The sequence below is a fragment of the Octodon degus genome, unplaced genomic scaffold (genome assembly GCF_000260255.1).
Source record: "Octodon degus isolate 3935 unplaced genomic scaffold, OctDeg1.0 scaffold00005, whole genome shotgun sequence".
Lineage (NCBI taxonomy): Eukaryota > Metazoa > Chordata > Mammalia > Rodentia > Octodontidae > Octodon > Octodon degus.
The window spans coordinates 13,669,835-13,692,096 of NW_004524581.1; the positions used below are offsets into that span (position 1 = coordinate 13,669,835).

Here is a 22,262-nt window from a genome sequence, read left to right on the forward strand (position 1 = left end):
AAACATAATTAGGGCTTTGAACCCATTGTCACACCTTTCCTTTAATTCCTTTTTTTTTTTTTTTTTTAATGCATTTTGTACAGGGTCTCCCTACGTAGATAGATTGGACTCATAGTGATCCTCCTGTTTTCAGCCTTCCAAGCTCTGGGATTACAGGCACAGGCCACCATGCCCAGTCTCAGTCGCCATCTCATGGCACCCCGGGAGGGATTGGCCCGGCACACATGGGATCAAAACCCAGCCGCTGTACTCTGCCTAAGCAGGCCTTTTAGTCTGCTGAGCTATCTGGCCAGCCCTTTAATTCCATTTTTTATGTGTAAAAGAACATAAATGATTTTAAGATTTCAGTAAATTAAACCATCCATTATTAAAATATATTTATTTAGACTTTTGCCCTTTTCAGCTTTCCTAAAAGAAACTTTAATCTGCAGGTCAGAGTTTTCCCATTAATGAGAAATGTATCAAGTTTTGCCTCTGATAAACACTCAAGGTGTGGTAAAATCACAAAATTACTTTAATGTGCTGAATTACTGTTTTAAGGAAGAGTTATGATAAGGTTAGGTCTCCCAGATGTTAGAAACTTAAGTTGTATCCTTATTATGGGTATGGTCATCAGTGTTGTTCAGCTGATCTAAGAAGTTGAAAGTAAGGCACAACTCACCCTAACTAATCCAAGTTCTGGAACATAACAGATTTATAACTTGTTTTAGATATGCTGCTAACTTTATCCAGTTCCCCAAAACTCAGAATTCAAACAGTAGTTTCATTATCAAAACAAAGTTTAGCAGCTGATACCAGACATATTTGCTTTAATAGCCATTTTTGTCAGTTCCTCCACAAGTCATGATTAAAATAACAAAGTTATTTTTGTACATTAGGACAGAGTTCACTATCCAACATGAAAAAGGCTAATATTTCATTTTCTGTCATTTAATTGAACATACACAGATGTATTGTTGAACATAAACTGGCATATGGATGAATGGAAATATATTTTGGAAGAGAATTGATTTTTTTTTTTTAATAGAAGAAGTAAACATTACCCAAGGCTCCAATGATGAAGTGGATTTATTTATAAGCCATAGTTATTATACTTAGAGAAAAAGAAAATTGGGCAAGTAATTTGTCAATTTCAAGTCAAAAGAAAGAAAGAAACCATTTATATTTATTTATATGAAATGTACATAATCTTATTGTATTAAGTTTAATTGTTAAGCTATATTTGTACTATGTATCTGGGTAGTTATAGCAAGAATTTAAGTGCAGACTCGGTCCAGGCAGTTTTTAGCTATAGAAAGTAATTTTATTTGATTCCAGCCCTATATATGTGCTTTTCAAATTAATTCCTCGTAGTTAGTATGGTATACATTTATGTATTTTATAAAATTAACCCTATATATGGCTTTTAAAGGATTATATTAAATAGTCAGTAATAGTATGATAATCTTATTTTTGGAAAAGTACTTTTCCACTGTAAAATACAAGTGAAGTACTTCAGTTGTATAGATTTCCTTTTGCAGAAGATTTAGTAGCTTTCTTTTTTAACTTTATTTGAATGATTAAAATGTTAAAAGTAAGTCTCATTTTAGTATCAAAAGCGACTTCACAGTGCCTGGTGATGTTTAGGAGAATTACAGAGTGTGGCTATTTTTATCTGAGACAACATAGAAGTCTCAGGAAGTTCTCAAAACAAAACCAGTATTATTTGTGTTCATATAAAAGCTCTCACAAAATTTTAAAAAATAGAATCACTGACAATTTTGATGAATTTTAAAATGCTAAAAACCTCCCCAAAATTCACAAAAGTATCAGTAGGTAACCATATAAAAAAATCCTGACAGCTTTGTCTATAGTATAAATAAAATCGAATTGGTTTTTCTTTGGGTGTTTTAGGTCCCTTGTCGCTAATCTTGCTGCTGCTAATTGTTATAAGAAGGAGAAACACCTTGATCTGGAGAAAAACTGGATGTTGGTAGAAAAAGCAAGAGTTTGTTATATAGCTGTAAGTATGTACCTAATTCCCATTTTAGGGTCATATTAACATTGCAGAATGGAGTTTGGGCTGTTACGTGTTTATATCTAATAGTCTTTTACTAAACCTGCAAATTACTTACCCATCTCAAAGCATACTACCAAATGCCCTGTTGTAAACACAGAACAGAAATATGATATTTATTGATGGGTAACATAATTTATATTATTTGCCTTTATCTCCTTTTGGATATATTATACATTGATGTTTCTCAACCAAGCACAGAATTGTTTTTGTATTTTTGTTTGTTTGTTTGATTTATTGACTGATTTTAAAGACAGTAAAAATAATTTTTAAACATAAGAACTGATACAGAATTTCAAAAAACAGTATGATATGAATTCAGTAATGGTTGTTATACTGCATATTGTTGTCCCAACATAGCTGTTCAGATTACAAGATATAAGCATGCATCTGTGTTTTAATTATATCAGCTTCCTGAGATCTTTTGAAGTAACTGTAGAAGCTTGCATTGTACAGTTTTAGGCAACTTGTGATGAATGATGCATGCATTGTATGAAAAATATTAATAATATAAATATTCACTGCAAACAGTTTGTTCTCATTTGCCTAAAAATCTTAATTGCTATTTATTCCATAGTAATTACCATGACACCTTTTAATTTAATATTTCAAAAACATTGATCATGACAAATCTCTTAAATCCTGGAATAAGGGTAGCATGTAATTTGAATTATTAAGTCTTCTGGCATCAAAATAATTAAGAATTCATTTCTAAAATGGAATTGTACTAAAACTCCTGCTGAATTAATCACCCCATGATTACCTTGTTTTTATTTAATATGAGTTAATTGTGGTGCTCACAAATAAGTAGGATACCTTTGAAAATTAAAAGCATCTTATATGTGTATAATATATGGTTTTGGTATAACAGCTGTTGCCATTCTGCTACCTGAGCTATGTGTAACAGCTGATATGACATGTAGAAAATTGATTATCCAATGGGAACATGTTTATTGAAAATATTTCTTTCAGTCTAGTATTAATGTCTCCGGTAGCGAGTTTATATGTGCTGCTGTAGGCTGTGCAGTATTGTTATTGATTCCCCTGTATAGCAAATCCTACCCCTTTATAACTGTCAGATAAATGCTTACATTGAAAAGATTGCAAAATAGAAAGTCACACTATCTCTTCTGCCAGTATGTGAGAAAAACATTTCAAGAAGTAGAAGCCTTTCCCCTCTTTATTATTTCCATTTTGTGTCATTTCTTAACATGATCCAATTTTTCTTTCAAGTTATAGTGTATTTTGTAGTATGGTTCTTTAGGGGGAATTTATGTAATATTTCAAACCAGCTTAAGTTTCAGAGTGTGATTTTAAGAAAGTACACAATGTAAAGTTTGATATGGTGTATGTATATTTGTTATTTAAGTTAACTGAAAAAATAGCAGTGTATTTTGATGAAAAAGTATAGTAGTTGCAAGATACAGAGTTGAGTCGTAACTTATGAGCCAACTTACACAAAACCTCATAATTTTACTGATTATGCAATGTAATGCATCTAGCCAGCTCTGGGAATGACATTTTTATTGGAAGAATAGACACAACCTGCAGACAACTTATGGTTTTAACAATTAGGGGCCGGGGAGATAGCTCAGTAGAATAGGGCCTGAGTTCAATCCCTGGTTCAGGTGAGTTACTTAACAACTATGTACTGCATTTATATATATAACTATATATATATATATAAGTGAACAGAACTTTTGTAGTAGTAGTATTTATTTACATAAAAGTACAGTTTTGCTCAATTTTGGTCAATTAATAAGACAAATTAGAATGTTTTTAGATTTATGTGGCATATTAAGCCAAAAGAAATAGCAAAGTAAGTTTTGATTTATATCTGTGATAGCATCTATTATTCCTTTATTTCTGTATCAGCACTTTCATAAAAGGAATACTTTTTCACAATGTCAGGTAAATCTATACTTTGCTCGGAGCTTCAGATCTTCTGTGATGGGTATTATTAGTATCAACCCAGTTTTCCTTTGTGTATTAATATCATGATATATCTTTTTCTTTAATTTCACTTTTAAACTATGTTTTTATGAAGTACATTTCTTTCTTTTTTGTCTGTACTTAGGGCCGGGTTTGCAGGGTCATAAAGTGCATTTCTTATGGGCAGTGTACAGTTTGATTTTGCTTTTCATGTCCAACATGACAGTGTCTACTATTTAATGGGAATACTTATATCATTCTCATTAAATAGGATTATCAATATGGCTAGGTTTGGGATATTTGGCTAGGTCTTGGTATTTATTTTCTTAAATAGAAATGCTATCTGTTCCTCATCCTCCTTTTTTCTGTTTTCCCCTCAACACCCCGTCCTATTATTACCAGGTGTGCTGTTCATCCGTTCATCTTTCACTCTCACTGTTTTTAAATAATGCTGTGTGCTTTCGTATATACAATAACGACTTTACAATTGTGTTCTTCCACTTCTCTCTTCCTAGTGTTTGTGAATAACTGTTAAATTTTAGTTCTTCACTAATTTTCATTTTCTTTTTCTTTTTTTATTTTATAAACTAGCTCTGTTTGGTCTGGGGTTGTAGCTCTGTGGTAGGGCACTTTTAAGTTAACTAAGATGCGCAAGACCCTGTGTAGATGCTCATCACCATAACACTAGGAAAACAAGTTCTGTTAATACATAATAATTTACATAACGTATGATATTTTTATTTATACATTATTTATAAGCACCACAGCATGCTGTCATTATTTTTGTTTGAATTGTAGCATTTTTGGGGGGAGGCTTTTTGAGACAGGGTCTCATGATGCAGTTCAGACTCGCCTCAAACTCGCTGTATACCCCAGGCTGGCCTCGAACTTGCTGTGCTTTTCCTCTCTCAGCTTCTGAAGTGCTGGGATTATAGGCATGGGCCACCAGGCCTGGCACACTTAGATTTTTTAAAACGATTTCAGTTTCAAGAAAAAACATATGTAGTTAACCTTTCTTCTACTCTTCATTGCTCTCTGTTAGAATCAGGTTTCTCTTAAGTATCATCTTCCTTCAGTCTGAAGGACATACTTTTAACAATTGTTGTGTTTGGCTCAGTTTGTGATAAATTCTTTCAGCTTTTTACTATTTAAAAACATCTTTATTCCACCTTTATTTTTGAAAGTTTGTTTTCCCAAAAAAAATGTTCCTGCAGTTGCTTGACAGGTTTTTGTTTCTTTGTTTCTCTTGTTACATGAAAGACATTTGATAGGTTTTTGTTTGTTTGTTTGTTTCTCTTGTTACATGAAAGACATTGTGACTAAGTGCTTGCTTAGGTAAGCCACAGGGGCTGGGGCGTGCTGAGCCGGCGATGGAGTCCGGCCGTGGTGGCGCGCACCTGTAATCACAGCACTAGGGAGACAGAAGTCAGGAGGATCACTAGGAGTCTGGGCTGTGTAGTGAGACCCTGTACACACGCGTGCACGCACGCACACACACACACACACACACACACACACACACACACTCTCTCACACACACTAACCTAAGAAAAAGAAAGAAAGATGTTGGAGGGAGATGTCCCAGTGCCTTCTTGTTTGCATTGTTCCTTGAAATATTTCAGCTTTTTTTTTTATCCTTTTATATTGTACCTCCCTAACCCTTACTGCTTTTTAAATCTCTTATGTATTAGAGAATTGATCAATTTTATTGTGATGTTTGTTAGTGTTTTCACATTTTTGGTGCTTGGATTTCATTTAACTTTTTAGAGGTATGAATTGATAGTTATTATATTTGGAATGTTTTCAGCCATATTCCCTAAAATTTGTTTTCTGACCCCTTTAAGCCACTTGAAATTGTCTCCTATTTCACTGATGTCTTTTTTTTCCTTCAAAATCTTTTTTCATTTATTTTTCTGTGCCTTCAATTCACTAATATTTTGTTCTTTAATATCTGAACTGTTCTGAACTCTGCCTGCTGTATTTTTGTTTTAACCTTTCTGGGTGCTGAATTTTTTTTTGTTACTATAAATCATCTTGAGGTTTATTGTGGGAGGCAGTTTTGTGTAACAGTTATAGTGCTTTTGAATCTTGCTCTTAAAATATGTCAGGTGGGTACAGAAAAGTGCTTAGTTTATATGGCATTGGTTCTTAACTACCAGCAGTTTTTCCCCTTAGAGATATTGGGTAATATTCAAAGACTTTTTTTAATGATTGGTATACTGTTGCTAAGGTAGAGACAGAGGATGTTGCTAAGTGTCTTACGATGCACCGGACAGCTCTCATATCAAAATATTTCCGTTTCAGAATACTAGTAGGACAAAAGAATAAAACCAGGTGTGGTGACTCATGGCTGAAATTCCAGGATTGCCAGGAGTTTCTCAAGGCCAGCCTGTGCTACATCATGAGTTCAAGGGTAGTCTACATTGCAAGATCCTGCCTCAAAAATATCAACAAATAAATAAATAAATAAGAAACACCATTAAGAAACCTTTGTTTATAGCTAAGTTCTCCCTAGCACTGAGTCAGTACTTTCCAAATGTTCTGTGCAATCCTCATAAAACAGTTGTTATTCTCTAGTTAACAAAATCAAGCAGTACCCACAAATGTATGAAGGATTACCCAAAACTATGCGTACTTAAATTTAAAAAAATTTATTGCAGGAAAATACACATTGCCATTAACCCCCCAAGATACTATGCTTTGCTTCAAACACACTGCCCAGTTCTTCTTGCCACTTTCTGAGACGCTTCTGGAAGTCCTCTTTTGTGTGTGTCTTTATGAGGTGTGATCAGAATTCAGTGAACCTTGCAAAGGACCATTCTCCTTGAAAATGCAGAATTGTAAAAAATATTCTTCCACTGCCACGACAATGCAGCTAAAGATATTAACAAAATAGAACTTCCAGAACTGCTCCAGAAAATAGCGAGATCACTGAGAGAGGGATTCATGGCAATGTGTCTTTTGCTAGAGTAATTTTTAAAATTTAAAGATTCTTTTTTTTTTTTTTTTAATCACACCTCAAATAGTGCCTCAGATACTGTTTCCTTCCATCTTCATAGCTTTTGGATTCTTTCCTGAACTAGTGGAATCCTAGAGGACCCTCCCTGTCATTCCAGATGCCTCTTCTTGCCCTTCTCCAGTGTTCTGGCCTGTGAAGTCAGACCTGCCCTACTAGCCCTGACTCTCTGGACTGCACTGCAGTCCTCTCCCTGCACCAGGGCCTGGAAAGTGGAGGCAGTAAACGGCTGTCACCACGGGGCTTCTGCTGAGAGGCTGTCTCTCTTGCAGAGATGAGTGTTTTGTTTTATTCTTGACATCGAGCATCTTTAAAACTGTGCTTCTATTTGTTCTTGTTGTTTTGGGATGGTAAGGTAAATTTAGCTTGTTTTTTCCACTATCTTCTATTTTTTCTTGTTTTTAAAGGAAAGTCTATTAATTCTTACCGTTGATCTTCCTTACCAGTGCCTCTTACCAAGCCCCTCTCCTTTAATGGCTGGCTTTAGGCAGTTTTATTGTGATAAACTTTGGTATGGTTTTGTGTTTCTTGTGGATGTGGTTTGTTAAGATTCAGTAATCTGTTCTGTAATCTACTGTTGGGGATTATAATTAATACTAAGACGTTTTAAGTTGACCAATTGGTCATTGCTGTTCTTTTAATTTTCTCTTTCTTTCTTTCTTTCTTTTTTTTTTTTTTTTTGCGGAACTGGGGATTGAACTCAGGCCCTTGTGCTTGCCAGGCAAGCTTTTATTCTACTGAACCATCTCCCCGGCCCCTTAATTTTATTTCTGTTTCACTTTTCATAATGTCTATTGTTATAAAATGTAGTAGTAACTGGTTGTTCTACAGGGTCTGACTTTCGATTAATCTCATCTATTATTATGTCCTCTCCTTATGACATAATTATCATCTCTGGGAATTTGATTTAGATGTTTTTAATCCTGCCTTGTCTCTACTTTACATACTTAATGTGGTACTTTACCATTTCTAACTTACAGATGTACTTTTTTTGGAGGGGTGTGGGGGTCTTTCTGCAACAGGGTTTCACTAGGCCATTCAGACTGGCCTTGAGCTCACTTTGAAGCCCAGGCTGGCCTCCAGTTCACAATGATCCTCCTGCCTCACAGGCATGCGTCACCACACCCATCCTCCAGAGTATACTTAAACCAGTTGTTTGAGGATCCTTCTCTACTAGTTAAGTTTCCCCACCCCAGTTATTTCCTCATGCAGTTGTCCTGACGACTTCAAGGGAAATCCCTGGAGATCTCTGGCATCCTCACCTTGCACCTTGCACCTTTCTTGTCCAAACAGCTCTGCACCCCTCAGAACTTTGCACCTGCATATGCTCCCCACCTTGGCCTCCTCTGTTTCTGTTCTCCTTTCCTGCATGGCAGCTTGGAAAGTCTCATCAGGTATGACACATGTAATAGGAGCTCTTACGTTGTTTTATTCCCTTTTTGATTATTGTCCAGGATCTGATAATTCTTTTTTTTTTCTCACGACTGAAAATTTGTTTATCTTTTAAAGAAAGTACAAATTAGAATTAAAACAAAAAATTACAAGTGATACACAACTTCACTTAATGAAGTTACATGAATTTCACAGTATTTGTTGTAATAAATAATGTTGTCTTCTAATCAGTTATTCTTTTTTTTCAAAATTTTATTGATAAACAGCATTGAGACAGTTTCAAATCAAATCGGTATTCTTTTTTTTTTTAAATTGTCCAAAACTTATCGTAAAGAAAAAAATCATTAAAGCATATACATAAAAAATATTAGCTATGGAAGAACGAAATTAAGTAGCACCTTATTCCACATTAGAAAGAAAAAAAAAAGGACCAAGTGTGTAAGAAACTAGACTAATTAAAGGGCTGAAAGAAAAGATCTGTCCTCTTTGAATTTTATACTTAGCAAACATACCTTTGAAAACTAAAAGTAAGATTTTCTAGTTATACAAACTTGAACTATTTTAATACCTCCAGGAGTGGCATATAGGAATTAGCAAAGAACATAATTCAAAAGGCAAGAGAAGTTACAGTATGCTCCTGGATGAACAATAAAGAGTTTTCAATATGATAGTTATGCAGGACTATATAAAAAATATACTAGATGAACCCTTATTTAAAGGTCATTGCAGATTTCTATGAAACAGTACCAATCTTATGTTGGGTTATACATGCATTTTTTTTCATGTGTGTGTGTGTGTGTGTGTGTGTGTGTGATAATTCTCATTTCCTATGATTTTTTTCTTTGATATAGTTACTTAAGATGTACATATAAATCCATTTTCTGTTCCTCTGTATTGGTTGGGAATGGAAACTCCTGGGTTGCTTTGATATTTTTCAGGTGATTCACTTTTCCTGCAAAATTCCCCAACCAATGGTTTTTCTTTGAATTTGAGCCTATTGGTCCAGTGATATAGCTCAGTGGCTTAAGAGACCACCTGGCAAGTGTAAGTCTGAGTTCAATCCCCGGTACTGTTTAAAAAAAAAAAAATTGAACTAGTTAATAATTTATGATTTATCCCTATATACATTTCTATGCTGACCTTTCCAACAACATAGTATACATTTTAAACTGCAGATTTAGTTTTCACCTAACATATTTAATTTTTTACTTGCCACAAATTTTACTTCTCCTTTCTTTGTTACTAAAACCATCACTAATGCATTACAGAAGTATCTCAGTGGAAATAGAAATCGTAAAATATGGTGAGAAATTGCTTTCTACTTGCCAGGGGATTGATTCACTGTTTAATACTCCTCAAAATATTTTTCTAGAGTCTGTACAATTCTTTAGCTGCCACACTGTCATTAAAAATTAATTCGGGGGGGGGGGGCTGGTGAGATGGCTCAGTGGTCTAAAGCACCTGCTTGGAACAAGCTTAGCAAAGCACAGGGACTGTGGTTCAATCCCCCAGCACCACATGCCAGCCAGCCCCGCCCCCAGGTGGGCTGAGCTGGCCACACACACACACACACACACACTCTAAATAAATAAATAAATGTTTAAAAAAAAATAATTCTGGGGGCTGGGGATTTGGCTCATCAGTAGAACACTTGCCTAGCAAGCTGGAATCCCTGGGTTTGGTCCCCTGCAACAAAAACAAAAAATAAACCTCCCCTAAAAAATAATTCAACCAAAAATATACAGTAAAATAAAATTAATTCTGAAAGCTCTCAGCTAAGATAGTTATTCATTTATGTGCAATTACTAATGTGATTTTTTTCATAGCATTTTTACTACACTATAAGTATGATAGGACTTTGGATAAAATCTATGTATTCTTTCTAATAACATTTTATGGGGAAACGTTTCCAAGTTTAAATGTACTATAAAGAACTAATAAACTTATATGTTTAGGCTTATTATAGGGACAGTTTTAAACTGTAGACATTAAAAAGATATTTAAGATACAAGTTTAACAAGAGATTCAGTACCTTGTGCCATAATATTACATATACAAATTCAGCCAGATGTGTACCATTTTCAGTGACTGAAAATTAAATACTATACTGTAAGTGAAATAATAAATTGATTGTTGTCAGTAATTGTGTGAGAGCATGAGATTGCAGTTTGAAGTTTTCCTTGTCATTTGTGCCTATTTCCTTCTTTCTATAATGATATCCAGTTCCTGTGGCACAGAACAGATCTTATTCCCCTGTCTACCTTTATTTTGTAAGTCTGTCTTGACCACTTTTCTCCATTTTCAGACTTGAATTTTCCCATTTGTGGAAAGATGGTTTTTGTGAGGGTAGGATTTTCAAGTGTAACTAATGTTTGCCTGTAGATTAAAGAGAGTATGATTATAGGCCAGTAGAGGAAACGTGGTTTGGAGAAGGGTACAACTGTAGAGTGAAGGAAGAAAACTCATACTTAAAAAGGAATAGCATGTATTTGTATTTAAGGGACAAATAGTAATTGTTAACAAATGTTTAGGTTTTATATCTTGTACTTTGCTGGGTCTAGTTAGGTTTTTCTACTAAAATTCAACCCTATGCCATGAGAATAACTTCTCGTAGAAAAACATACATTTAGACTCAGGCTCAATTACAGTCAACCCCACCCCTGTTGTTTTGGCAGTGCTAGAGATTAAACCCTGGACCCAACACATGCTAAGCAAGTGCTGTATCACCAAATACAGCATAATGTTTTTGTTAGTAATTTGGAAGCTGTAACAGAAGTCCACAAAATGAAATAGAGTTATAAATTATAAGAAATCATATATTTGAAATCAATATAGAACATCAGTATTGAACAACAAATCAGAATAAACATAATAAAACATAATTGCTGTGTTCTTAGCTGTGTGGCTATCTTGTGGCAATATTTACTAAAAGATGTGTTCAATCTCAAGCAGGATAATAAAATTTAAAATACCACTTTGATAAAGCTCAAGATTTAGAATATGTCCTGTATTTCTGTCTGGTTTTTTGGCTGGCTCAGACTGCCTTAAGGCTGGGGCTGGTGCAGCTTGTGGAGCTGAGGATCGAACCGCGGTCCCCTGGGCCTGAGTTTGCCGAAAGAGGTGCTTTAAACAACTGAGCTAACCCGCAAGCCCCCGTCCTGTATTTCTATAATTAAAAATTTTAAGGAAGGTTCTAGTGAAAGTGAATGGATTTGTACTATGATGGTAACCTAAAAACAATGAAGTAATTATAAAAAAGAAAGATAAATATAACTTTATAAGTTTTACTAATTCACAGATGGTTAAATTCATTGCTTTGAGCCTTATTAGAACTTAAAAAAAAAAAAAAACCTTTGTAATATCTTTTCAAAGCTATATGCTATTTTAATGTATACACTTTAACAGACAAAATGAACTATGGGTCTTTTTTTAATTGAAGCTATTTTGTGAATGACAGTTGATTAAATAATAAGTCATAGTGCTTTATAAAACATTTAAATAGAGTTCAAGGCATGTTTTGGAATTTAGTAATTAATCTTTATAATATTCTTTTGAGATTACTAGTTGAAAAAATGGGATGGTTGAACTACGCCTGGTCTCTTATTTTATCATTGTTCCAGTTGCAGATTTTGAGCTTTTATGTATTGAAACTCTGATTATATTGGCCAAATCAGTGATCACCACATGGCTTTATTCTTGCATTTTTAGCTCCAGTTTTTTAACTATCCTTTTCTGGGCTGCTTCATTGACTTCATTAGGGATTAACTATGTTTTCTTAAGCTTTTATTTGAAAATGCCCTTGTGGGTGATCTTAAAGTGTATTGCACTTCAAATTTCAAAGAATAAATTAAATATGTAGGGTTGTTTGTTCCATCTGGAGCTTTTCTTGTTGATGTATAATTCCTGACACTTAGTACATGTGAATCTTTATAATGCCCAGGATATAGAATTTTATGTGCCGATCTAACATCCCTTCCAGGAAAGCCCCAAACTATGTGTTCTGACATGAACATCATGTATGTGGAATATGAGAAAGATTGTTAATTGCTTCACTTGTTAAGCACACGTATTAGAATTCAATTTAAAATTTTTTTCATCGTCCAAATGTTTCTAATGTTCAGTGAGTTATGTAAATGATTTACTGTTGGTTCAGTTCTTCTTCCTGGGAAAAGTCTTTTATTTTTTGCTAGACAAAATTCTACATGTTATTGTACAAGTCAGGGTTAAGAGTTATATTTGTATTTATTTCCAGTTTTTCTAAATTTTTTTCAGCAGGTTAAATTCTAAAAGCATCTCTTTTTTAAAAATAATATTTCATGATTTTTTTTTAATGCCAGAGATTAAACCAGGGCCTCACACATATTAGGCAAGTGTTCTATTTGTCACTAAACTACAACCCTAGGCCATACTTTGTAATTTTTTTATAAAGATTTTTTTCAAATTGAGGGCTGGGAAGATAGCTCAGCAGCATAAATACCTACCTAGCAAGCACAAGGTCCCATGTTTGATTCCCATTATCACACACACAAAAAAAATCAAATTGAACAAATTTGTTTTGTTTTGTTTTGAGATAGGGTCTCACTGTGCAGTTTGGGCTGGCCTTGTGCTCATTTTTGTACCTGCCAGGCTGGTCTTGAACTTACAGAGATCTACCTAGCTCAACCTCCCAAGTGCTGGGATTACAGGCATGCACCACCATGTCTGATTCTGGGCCCGCATCCAGGGCCAAGATGGCTACCCAGACATCCAGGGCCAAGTCCGCACAGCATGTGGGGCCAGGAATCGAACTTGGTTCCACATGCCTGCCAGGTAGGTGCTTATGTCTCTGAGCTATCGCTCCAGCCCCAGATTCCTGTACTTTTAAAAAATATTTCTGGGGGGTAGAGGACTCATAAAATATTAAGCAGAAACGTAACCATAGAGCCTAAACATAAAATAGAAAGTTTTGTGCTATGTCCTGAGGCATTATAATAGACTCTTTCTTGGTATTTTATTTGAGATTGGTTAAATTTTAAAGTCCTTATACAGAGTCCCAAATGAATTAATAAATTACCTATTGAAATATTTCTACTTCTGTTTATATATTTCAGAACAATCAGCCACTGCTGCAGAAAATGAACTGTTCCCTAAATCTCTTTCATAAATATGATTAAGAGAGGGGAAACATTAAAATGGCAGAGTACATTTTTTTGTACGCTGAGTTGTGTTATCTTTGAAATTGAGAATACACAAAGTATCCGCAGAAGAGTATCTCTATTACAGCGTTCTACTGACCATAATAAAATCTTTATAGCTTAATGTGATTTGACTCATATTTTGCCTGTCCTTCCTGATAAAGTTGAATTTCGTATTTTTAACAGCTTTATTGAGGTGTCTGCATACCATGAGTTCATCCTTTTGAAGAATTTGAGAGGAAAAAAAGCATCTGTCTGAGAGAGACTGAAGAGGGTCCAGAAAGGGGGTTGCCTGCCAACCCTGCTTCTCAAGGCTGTTTTATTGAACAAAGCCAAGAGCTGAGGCGGGCTTAAGGTGGATAGAACTGTAATCAACCAATAAGATTACAAATATAGTCACTCTGGTAATATTGACCTAGTAGGATACCATAGGATGGGTGTGAGGAGAGACAAAACTATGTTTAACTAATAATTATACAGCAAATATAATTGCTAGGGTAATATTGATTAAATGGGGGTCAAATCGGGAAACAAGGCATCACAAGCGCACATGGGCAGACAAGGACTTTCCTTTAAGGAATGGAGGCTTGATCCTCCACCCGAAGGTGATTGCTGCCTGCTTAGAGCACCAGTGAGTGCCATTCATCCCTAGGGGAACTAGGTGGGTGAGTAGTTCTTTTTTGTTGAAGCCAGGCTTCCAGTGAGTGCACTTAATGCCACAGTTGTCTTCAGCATTGACCTCTCAAGGGCCCATCCCTGTCTGACTGCCTATATTTCTACCTAACTTAGCTATCCATAATATTTCCCTCTGAAGAAGTACCCCTAACTGCTATGGGGGGCAAAAGTCGAAGACTGATCTGGCTACTTCCAGCTGAACAGGGTCTTAGTTGTGATCAGCAGTCAGAAATACTTCACAGAGGGGCTGGTGAGATGGCTCAGTGGTCTAAAGCACCTACTAGGAACAAGCTTAGCAAAGCACAGGGACCGCAGTTCAATTCCCCAGCACCACATGCCAGCCAGCCCCGCCCCCTGGTGGGCTGAGCTGGACACACACACATACATAAATAAATAAAATTTAAAAAAAAAGAAATACTCCACAGAGGGTCTATCTAAAGGCGCCAGGTGTTCTTGTCTTTGGTAGAAGGCCACAGAAACAATTATATACATGGGCCAAATAATAAAAGCAACAGGGTAATTATGAATATTTATCAACAAAGTTTTCTTCCAGTAATAGCTTTACATGAAGAGGATAAGAAGGCCTAGACAGTTTTAGAATCTGACATGTCACTAACCTGTCATCTAATATCTTGAACAGTTACTGAGAAGTTAGCAGAAGGATCAGGAATGTACACAGAACATTCAGCTTTTATAATTACACAAGTACCCCTTGTGCTACTGTTAGAATGTCCAATGCCATCCAATTTTGGAGGACGTCTTACCTCATTAATTTTACTTCTTCATAAGAAAGAGACCAGCCACAGTGTCATTTAAGAGCTGCTGAGTATGGTTAGCTAAGGCCTCCATGTATTTATTACATGGTATCCGCTAACCCTAAGGAAGGAATTAAGATAGGGGCCAGATGGTCATACCAGTGAAATACACTTCCAGGCCATTGATGCCATAGGCGGGGTAAGTTTGCAGGTTTGTCAATATTTTTAACATTTCTGCCTTGTAACCATGCAAATCCCATTGTGCATCTTCCTATCAGGGGTAGTCAGAGTCACAAGTTGGTTCCATAGCACCAATGAGAGCCTTTGGGGGCTTCCCATTTAATTCCATGTTGGTTAGACCAGTTTATTGCAAACCAATCTTGAGTCTATAAAATTATTGTATGTATACATTGTTCAGGGGTGTCTATCCCAAGTATTTAGTAGAGTCAGCCCAGTGAAAACAGGAGTGATTTTTCTGTTCCCAACATTAGGGAGCCTGTCTATGAAGATGTCGTATAGTGGGGGTTAACCACAGGTAATCATCCCGTATGTGAAAATAACAATCTTGTTATGTATGATTGTTGGCCCTCATAATTGAACCCTAGCTTTTACTTAATAAGAGTCCTGTGAGAGCCTTTAAAGAGGCTTCAGTGGCATTATTAGCAAAAATTCTATTATGAGGGCCAGGGAGATAGCTCAGTAGAATAAGCACTTGCCTGGCAAGCGCGGGGTCCTGAGTTCAATCCCTGGTACCACAAAAAAAAAAAAAAAATCTCTTATGGCCAGATCACTGAGAGTGTAGTTTATACAAAACCACTCAGCTACTTTGTAATGGTGAGCTAAACTATGAACCCTTGAACTCTTATAACTCATTAACATAGTCTTATAGTTTATTCCAGTTATCTCCTTGTAGTGAGGATACCCTTCAAGGAAGTCCAGATGTATTGGACACAGGGAGCAGACCACATAGCCAGCAAGATGTGTGCTGTATAGACTCTGCATATTCTTGTACCCACCTTAAAAAGGCCTTGCAATCTCCCTTAAGTGGTAAAGTAATCAGTAAAAGGATAAGAGTAACATCTTAGATTATTTATCTGAAAACTTTCTTGAATAAGAATCTTAAGTCTTCTACAGAGTGTTCTCATGATGGTGGCTCACAATTTGCAACAGTCTGTGGTTCCCAGGGCTTGAGTCAGGTGTGGTGTATGAAGAGTCTAGGCTGCTACCTTGACAGCTAACAGAGTTAACAGGACCATGGTGCATGGTCCTTCCCAAGTAGTTCCTAAGAGTTAATGAGGAAAGGGACTTTACCAGTATTTAATCTTTGGGGTGAAATATAAGATTTTTCTTTTCTTTGTGCTGAGCTTCTCTTAGCTGTGGAAGAGTGTGTTGGAGTTTGGCCAGTGACTTTACATCCTTCAGTATGGCATCTACCTCTCTATAGAAGAGAAATCATTAATGAAAAAATTGTATCTGTAAAGCATTTCAAATGGACTGAGGCCTAGAATTTGAAGTGTGTTTTTTATTTTGATGAGAGCCAAAGATAGAACTCTATAGGTGGGTCTCCTAAGCCATTTTACAAGGGTGTCCCTTCAGGGTCTCATTCATTTTGTTTCTACCTTTCCTAATGACTGTACAAAGCCTCCATGCACAACAGAGGTGATAGAGGATGTCCAGTACCTAAGAGACACCCTGAGTAACTGTTGCTTTAAAGGAGGCCCAGTATCACTCAGGCTCTTAGAAACTCCAAACCTGGGGATGATTTCTAAGACTAAAACTTTTACAACCTCTTGTTCCTTTTCTGTCCTACAAGGAAACGCTTCAACTCACTTTGTGAAGGTGTCTACCCAGAACAAGTATTGTCCTCCTTTATCCTTTAGCATGTGAATGAAATAAAGCTCTCAGGAACTCTAGAAACTGTTCTTAAGGGACTGGAGTATCAGTTGTAACTTACTGGTACTTAGATCCTTCTACTGATGGAGTATTAATATCTTATTTTAAATCCTTCCAGCTTTAAGCTATAATTATCTCCAAAATGTTGATGACTTATGAGAATTAAATAACAACACATTGTTTTTAATCAAGGAAAAACTCTGAATTTATTGTATATAGTCAACAATGTACATTGTATTTTTAAAATCAGTCCAACATCATTTTGACTAGTTAGCAACTGGAGTATATATATTATAGTATTTAATGGGATAAAATATCTCTCCCCAGGATGGGAGCTGGGCTTTTAGGCATAACTAAAAGGTGTGGGTGAAGAGAAATTCATTCCAATTATAGCTTAAGTGGGTTATCTTTTATCTGGTGACTCCTTTTTATTGTGATATGAGGGCTGGAAGGAAGGCCATGGTTGAAGAGAAGTACACAGAGATCTGCGCAAATGTCCAGCAATAGGCTGGTATTCTTTCCTCTATATTTGTGATTACTCAGGCCTCCTCCATGGTGATGACAGGTAGAGGAGACAGTCTGGCCAGAGGGAGAGGGTTAAGTGGCTGGGGCTCTTCAGTCTTGCTAAACCAGCAAGAAAGCTGTATGTGATTTCTGGGGCCTCCACCTCAGCCTCAGAGTAGTCTCCCTTTCAGTGACTCCCTGTCCAGTCAGGGAACAGCGTGGCAGGGATTCTTAAGGCAAGCTGTCTCAAGGTGGCCTGGCTTTTGGCAGCAGTAGCAAGTGAGGTTAATAGTCATTGATCATTCCTTGGATCCCTGAAAATTAGATTTAGGAATATACATACAAAATTTTTTTTAAAAGCTACAACAAAAGTCACTTTTTCTTCTTTTTGTTTTCTCTCCTTGGCTTCTTCCCTGTCTCAATTATAGAATACTAAGGAGGCAGTTTTTACAAAAGTATCAAGTGAGCTATCTAAAGCAAAAGCTATCTTTTGTAAATTTTGTTTAATATCTGGGGATAACTGTGTAATAAATGTGTCTTTAAGTATAATTTGACCTATTGAATCAGGAGTTATGGACATATACTTTATCAGTACCTCTTGTAAACCATCTAAGAAAGCATGAGAATGATCCTCTTTCTCATGATATCTTGCTGACAATTTAAAATAATGAGAAGTGTTGGTCTTTGTCCATCTTAGGCCTTCAAGAATACGCACTTGAAAATATTCCAATCTCTTGTGTGGTTGTTAGGACAGTGCAGGTTTTGGGTGGGGACTACTTAGACTCCAGTGGGAACTGGTTGTTCCTTTGGCTGTCTACTGTAGACATCTTATTTTCAAAGTATGTTTTCCTATGCACATAAACAATTGCTGGACCTAGAAGGGGAAGAGGAAAAGTTGGAGAGCCTCCCTTAGGCCAAGTATGTTTTTGTCCCATAAATGTGGTTGATTTGGCATTAGCTCCTTCTGGTTTCACCCAGAATCACTTCTTTCCACTGTGTCTCAGGAATCCTCCTAAGGGAGAACTGTCTAGAACACTAAACCAGGACATGGCTTTTATGTGTGTTATCCTGGACAGGCAAAATTCCAGTGTCTCATCTGACCCAGAGATGGACTATGTGTCCCTTATCTAAGTGACTCCTCTGTCTTTGGCAGTAGCAAACACTCATTTTTTAAGGGCTTCATTTAGTTGTTGGATAGAAGGAAAAGGCTGGAACAGTTTAGAGTTCTCTTTAATCTTACATGCCTCCAAAAAAGGAAATTGCAACGTGACAAGAAAGTATTAGAAGTAAGGATTAGAAAACAAAGTCTCTTCTATTTTCACTGTGAATTATAGAGACAGTTTGCCCCTGGTTCATTGTTCTCTGCCTGGAAAGGGGAGAATAGGGAATCTCAAGAGCTAAGATTGCCTTCTCACCAGTGGAAGATCAGAACAGAAAAGCAGCTGAGGCAGAACAGGCTTGAAATTTCCTCTAGGATGTACAGGAGGATCAGCGCCAGTCTGTCTCAGTAAAGCCTGTCCCCTAACTCTTAAGAAAGGCCACCAATCTAGTATCCTTTAATTGGTGGAAGGAACCCATGTTTTCTATTGGCCTTATAGAGGCATGTATATTTTTCTAAGTGTGAGCTAGACTTTATTAACAAAAGACCCATTTTATAGCATTTTATATCAAAGCTCATTAGAGGATGCTGTAATATTGTTTCTGTAGTGCTACTAAGATAATAAATCACAGCAGTCAAAAGGTAAAACAAGCAACACTAGTGAGTTGAGCAACTGAGTCAAATGCAGTGTATACAAAACCAGAATCAATTGTCCCATTAAAGAACCATTATAACCTATAACCTTCCCATGTTTTCAACTTAAATTTATCATTTTAATAAAATTATATAAGAAAGAGCATGACCAATTAATTATAAACAATTGGTAGAACCTCTTATGCAGAGCGCAGCCACCTGGTTCCATCCCTGATGTGCTGTGCTGGCTTTGTCCCTGGGGCGCACTGAGATGGCAGTTGAGACTGGGTGTGGTGACATGCACCTGTAATCCTAGTGCTTGGAAGGCTGAAAACAGGAGAATCACTAAGAGTCTTATCTACGTAGTAAGACTCTGCCGACCTTGTCCTAAATACATTCGTGTGTGTGTGTGTGTGTGTGTGTGTGTGTGTGTAATTTGTATAGACATACAACATCATAAGAATTTTTACTACCTAAGCAAGTCAGTCTGGAATCTATGAAACAAAAAACTCTTACCTCTGTCTATTTTGGTGGAAGACTTCCAAATGATGTAGAGGAATGCAACTCTCAGCTGGTCAGACGTCCAAATTGCCAAGTTCATGTTCTCTAAACTTGAGGAATGAATTCTAGGTACAATGGAGGTTAAGAGTAGGAAGAAATTATTAGAGAAAGCTTCTATCTGAGGGAGATGGCAGAGGGTCCTGAAAGTGGGTTGCTCCAAGTTCATCCATTTAAAATTTATAATTCAGTGGATTTTAGTATAATTAGTAAATTCTGCAACCATCATCAAAATCGATTTTTAGAACATTTTGTCCCCACAAAATGAAATAGTGTACCATTAGGCTTGTTTCTCCATCCTATCTGGATTTATCCTTATATTCACATCTCTCAGAATACTTTCAGTAATATCCAGGTATTGTGGCTACAAACTATGCATTTATTACTAATTTGACAAGCAGTCACATATGTCTTTGCTGACGTAAGTCTGTCTTTATCTCTTGCTTTTGCCCATTTCTTCCCTGTAGGTGGTTTAGTTTTGCTTGGTTTGGTTATATTTGAGATTGGATGCAGGGAGTACTCAGCTATATCGCATCTCTTTTTATTTTAAGATGCCCAGGGTGATCACAAACTTCCTGTCCTCCTGCCTCAGCCTCCAAGGCTCTGGAATTATGGAGGTGTGCCTCCATGTTCACTTAATTACTTTTTAAAAAAAAAAAGTATTATGTTTTTATTCTCATTTATTTTGTTTATAATGCTACCATATATAGAGCTCAGGCTTTTTTGAAATATCACTTTATTTTCTTCTGATTTGGGCAGAAATGTGATAGAGTAATTAAAAAATATTTGGTCTGGATATGATGGCACATGCCTGTAATTCCATCACTCTCAGTAGCACAGGCAGCAAGACCGCAAATTGAAGCCTAGACTGGGTAACTTAATGACTTCTGAGATCCCATCTCAAAGTACAAAACATTTAAAAGGCTGAGGATGTAGCTCAGTGAAAAGGCTGTGGAGTCAGTCAGTCAGTCAGTCTGTCTCTCTCTCTCCCCCCATGTGTGTGTGTGGGGGTGTGTGTAAAATGAAATAATTCTTAAAAACTGCCTATTTCTTTTAATGTTTATCCAAGAAGGCAGATATTTTCATAAGAATATATGTCCTGTTACACATTGCCAATGTGGATTTCTTATCTATATAAAGAGATCTTTCGATACAGATTGCTAGATTGATGTATATCAATCTATCATGTACTTTCCTTCTACTCCTTGCTGATTTGAAGTTCCAGACTTCTAGACCATATTTATATTATCATTTTAATTAATTTTATACTGATATACAGTTAGGGATATTAGCAACTCCTAGGTATTTCAAGATGTCCTGAAAGATACATTGGTGCTTTTCAAAATTGTAATCCTGTTATCCTCTGTACAGATTCCTGGTACAAGTGTTTCGTTAAATTGTGAGAATCCCTCAGATGTGCTCCTCAGTAGCTCGCCTGCCTTCACCTCCGACACCTGCACCCCAGACATCTAGTACTTGCCAACCTCCTGCTCCAGTTCAGCTTAGGCACCCTGACTACTCACTTTGTGTATTTATCTTTCAGAGCATTTTAGTTTTCATTCATAAAGAATTTAAGAGTATCTTCTATTGTTGTATTTAAGGGACATGATAGAAGCCTCACCAAATTTTTAAAATCTCTGAGTAATATACATTCAAAAGCAACAATTACTTGTTCCACTGTTTATCACTCAAAAGTAATTTTTGAGACTGGGCGTGGTGGCACATGTCTGTAATCCCAGCTCTTGGGAGGCTATAAATAGGAGTCCGATCTAGTAGTGAGACCCTGAACACCCTTCTCTTAAATAGAAAAAAGAAAAAGTAATTTTTCACAATCAGGTGCCTTCTAAATTCAGAAGTTATAAGGCTGGCCAGATAGCTCAGCAGACTAAAGCACCCGGTTAGGCAGAGTGCACTGGCTGGGGTTTGATCCCAGGTGTGCCCTGCTGGCCCCACCCCCAGAGTGCGCTGAGACAGCGATTGAGACTGGGCGTGGTGGTATGCACCTGTAATCCCAGCACTTGGGAGGCTGAACACAGAATCACTACAAGTCAGATCTATGTAGTGAGACCCTGTAGACCCTGTACTAAATACAACAACAGCAATAATAATAATTTTAAAACATAAATTGAAAAGTTATAATATTTTAAGATATTTTACCTGTGAGGGTACACTAACATTTTCCAGGTAGATCCATAAGATTGGTATTGTGGCTGTTGTTTTCTGAGCTTTGAACCCTATTTCTGAAACATGATTGTAAATATAACCTTGCTTTTTTTAAATCAACCAAAAATTTTTTTATAAAAACGTATTAAAGTGAGGAATCAGACTTAATGGTAAGATTATGTGACTTTATACCAACAATAAGCAAAATTCATTGAAAAATTTCAAATAACTTTTATTTCTTTACTCTTTTAAAAATATATGGGGGCTGGTGAGATGGCTCAGTGGTCTAAGAGCCATCTACTTAGAACAAGCTAAGCTAAACAAAGCACAGGGACCGCGGTTAAATCCCCCAGCACCACATGCCAGCCAGCCTCGCCCCCTGGTGGGCTGAGCTGGCCACACACAAAATAAA

The 22,262-nt window shown here is 36.5% G+C and overlaps 1 protein-coding gene across 2 annotated transcripts in view; it reads left to right on the top strand.

Annotated features, from left to right (window-relative positions):
• Adk (adenosine kinase) overlaps positions 1-22,262 on the top strand; it is a 563,958-nt gene that overhangs the window by 252,632 nt on the left and 289,064 nt on the right. For both annotated transcript variants that reach the window (XM_004624031.2, XM_004624032.2), the window contains exon 6: positions 1,894-2,002. In XM_004624031.2, coding sequence (XP_004624088.1) covers positions 1,894-2,002 — 109 coding nt within the window. The remainder of the gene's footprint in view (positions 1-1,893; positions 2,003-22,262) is intronic.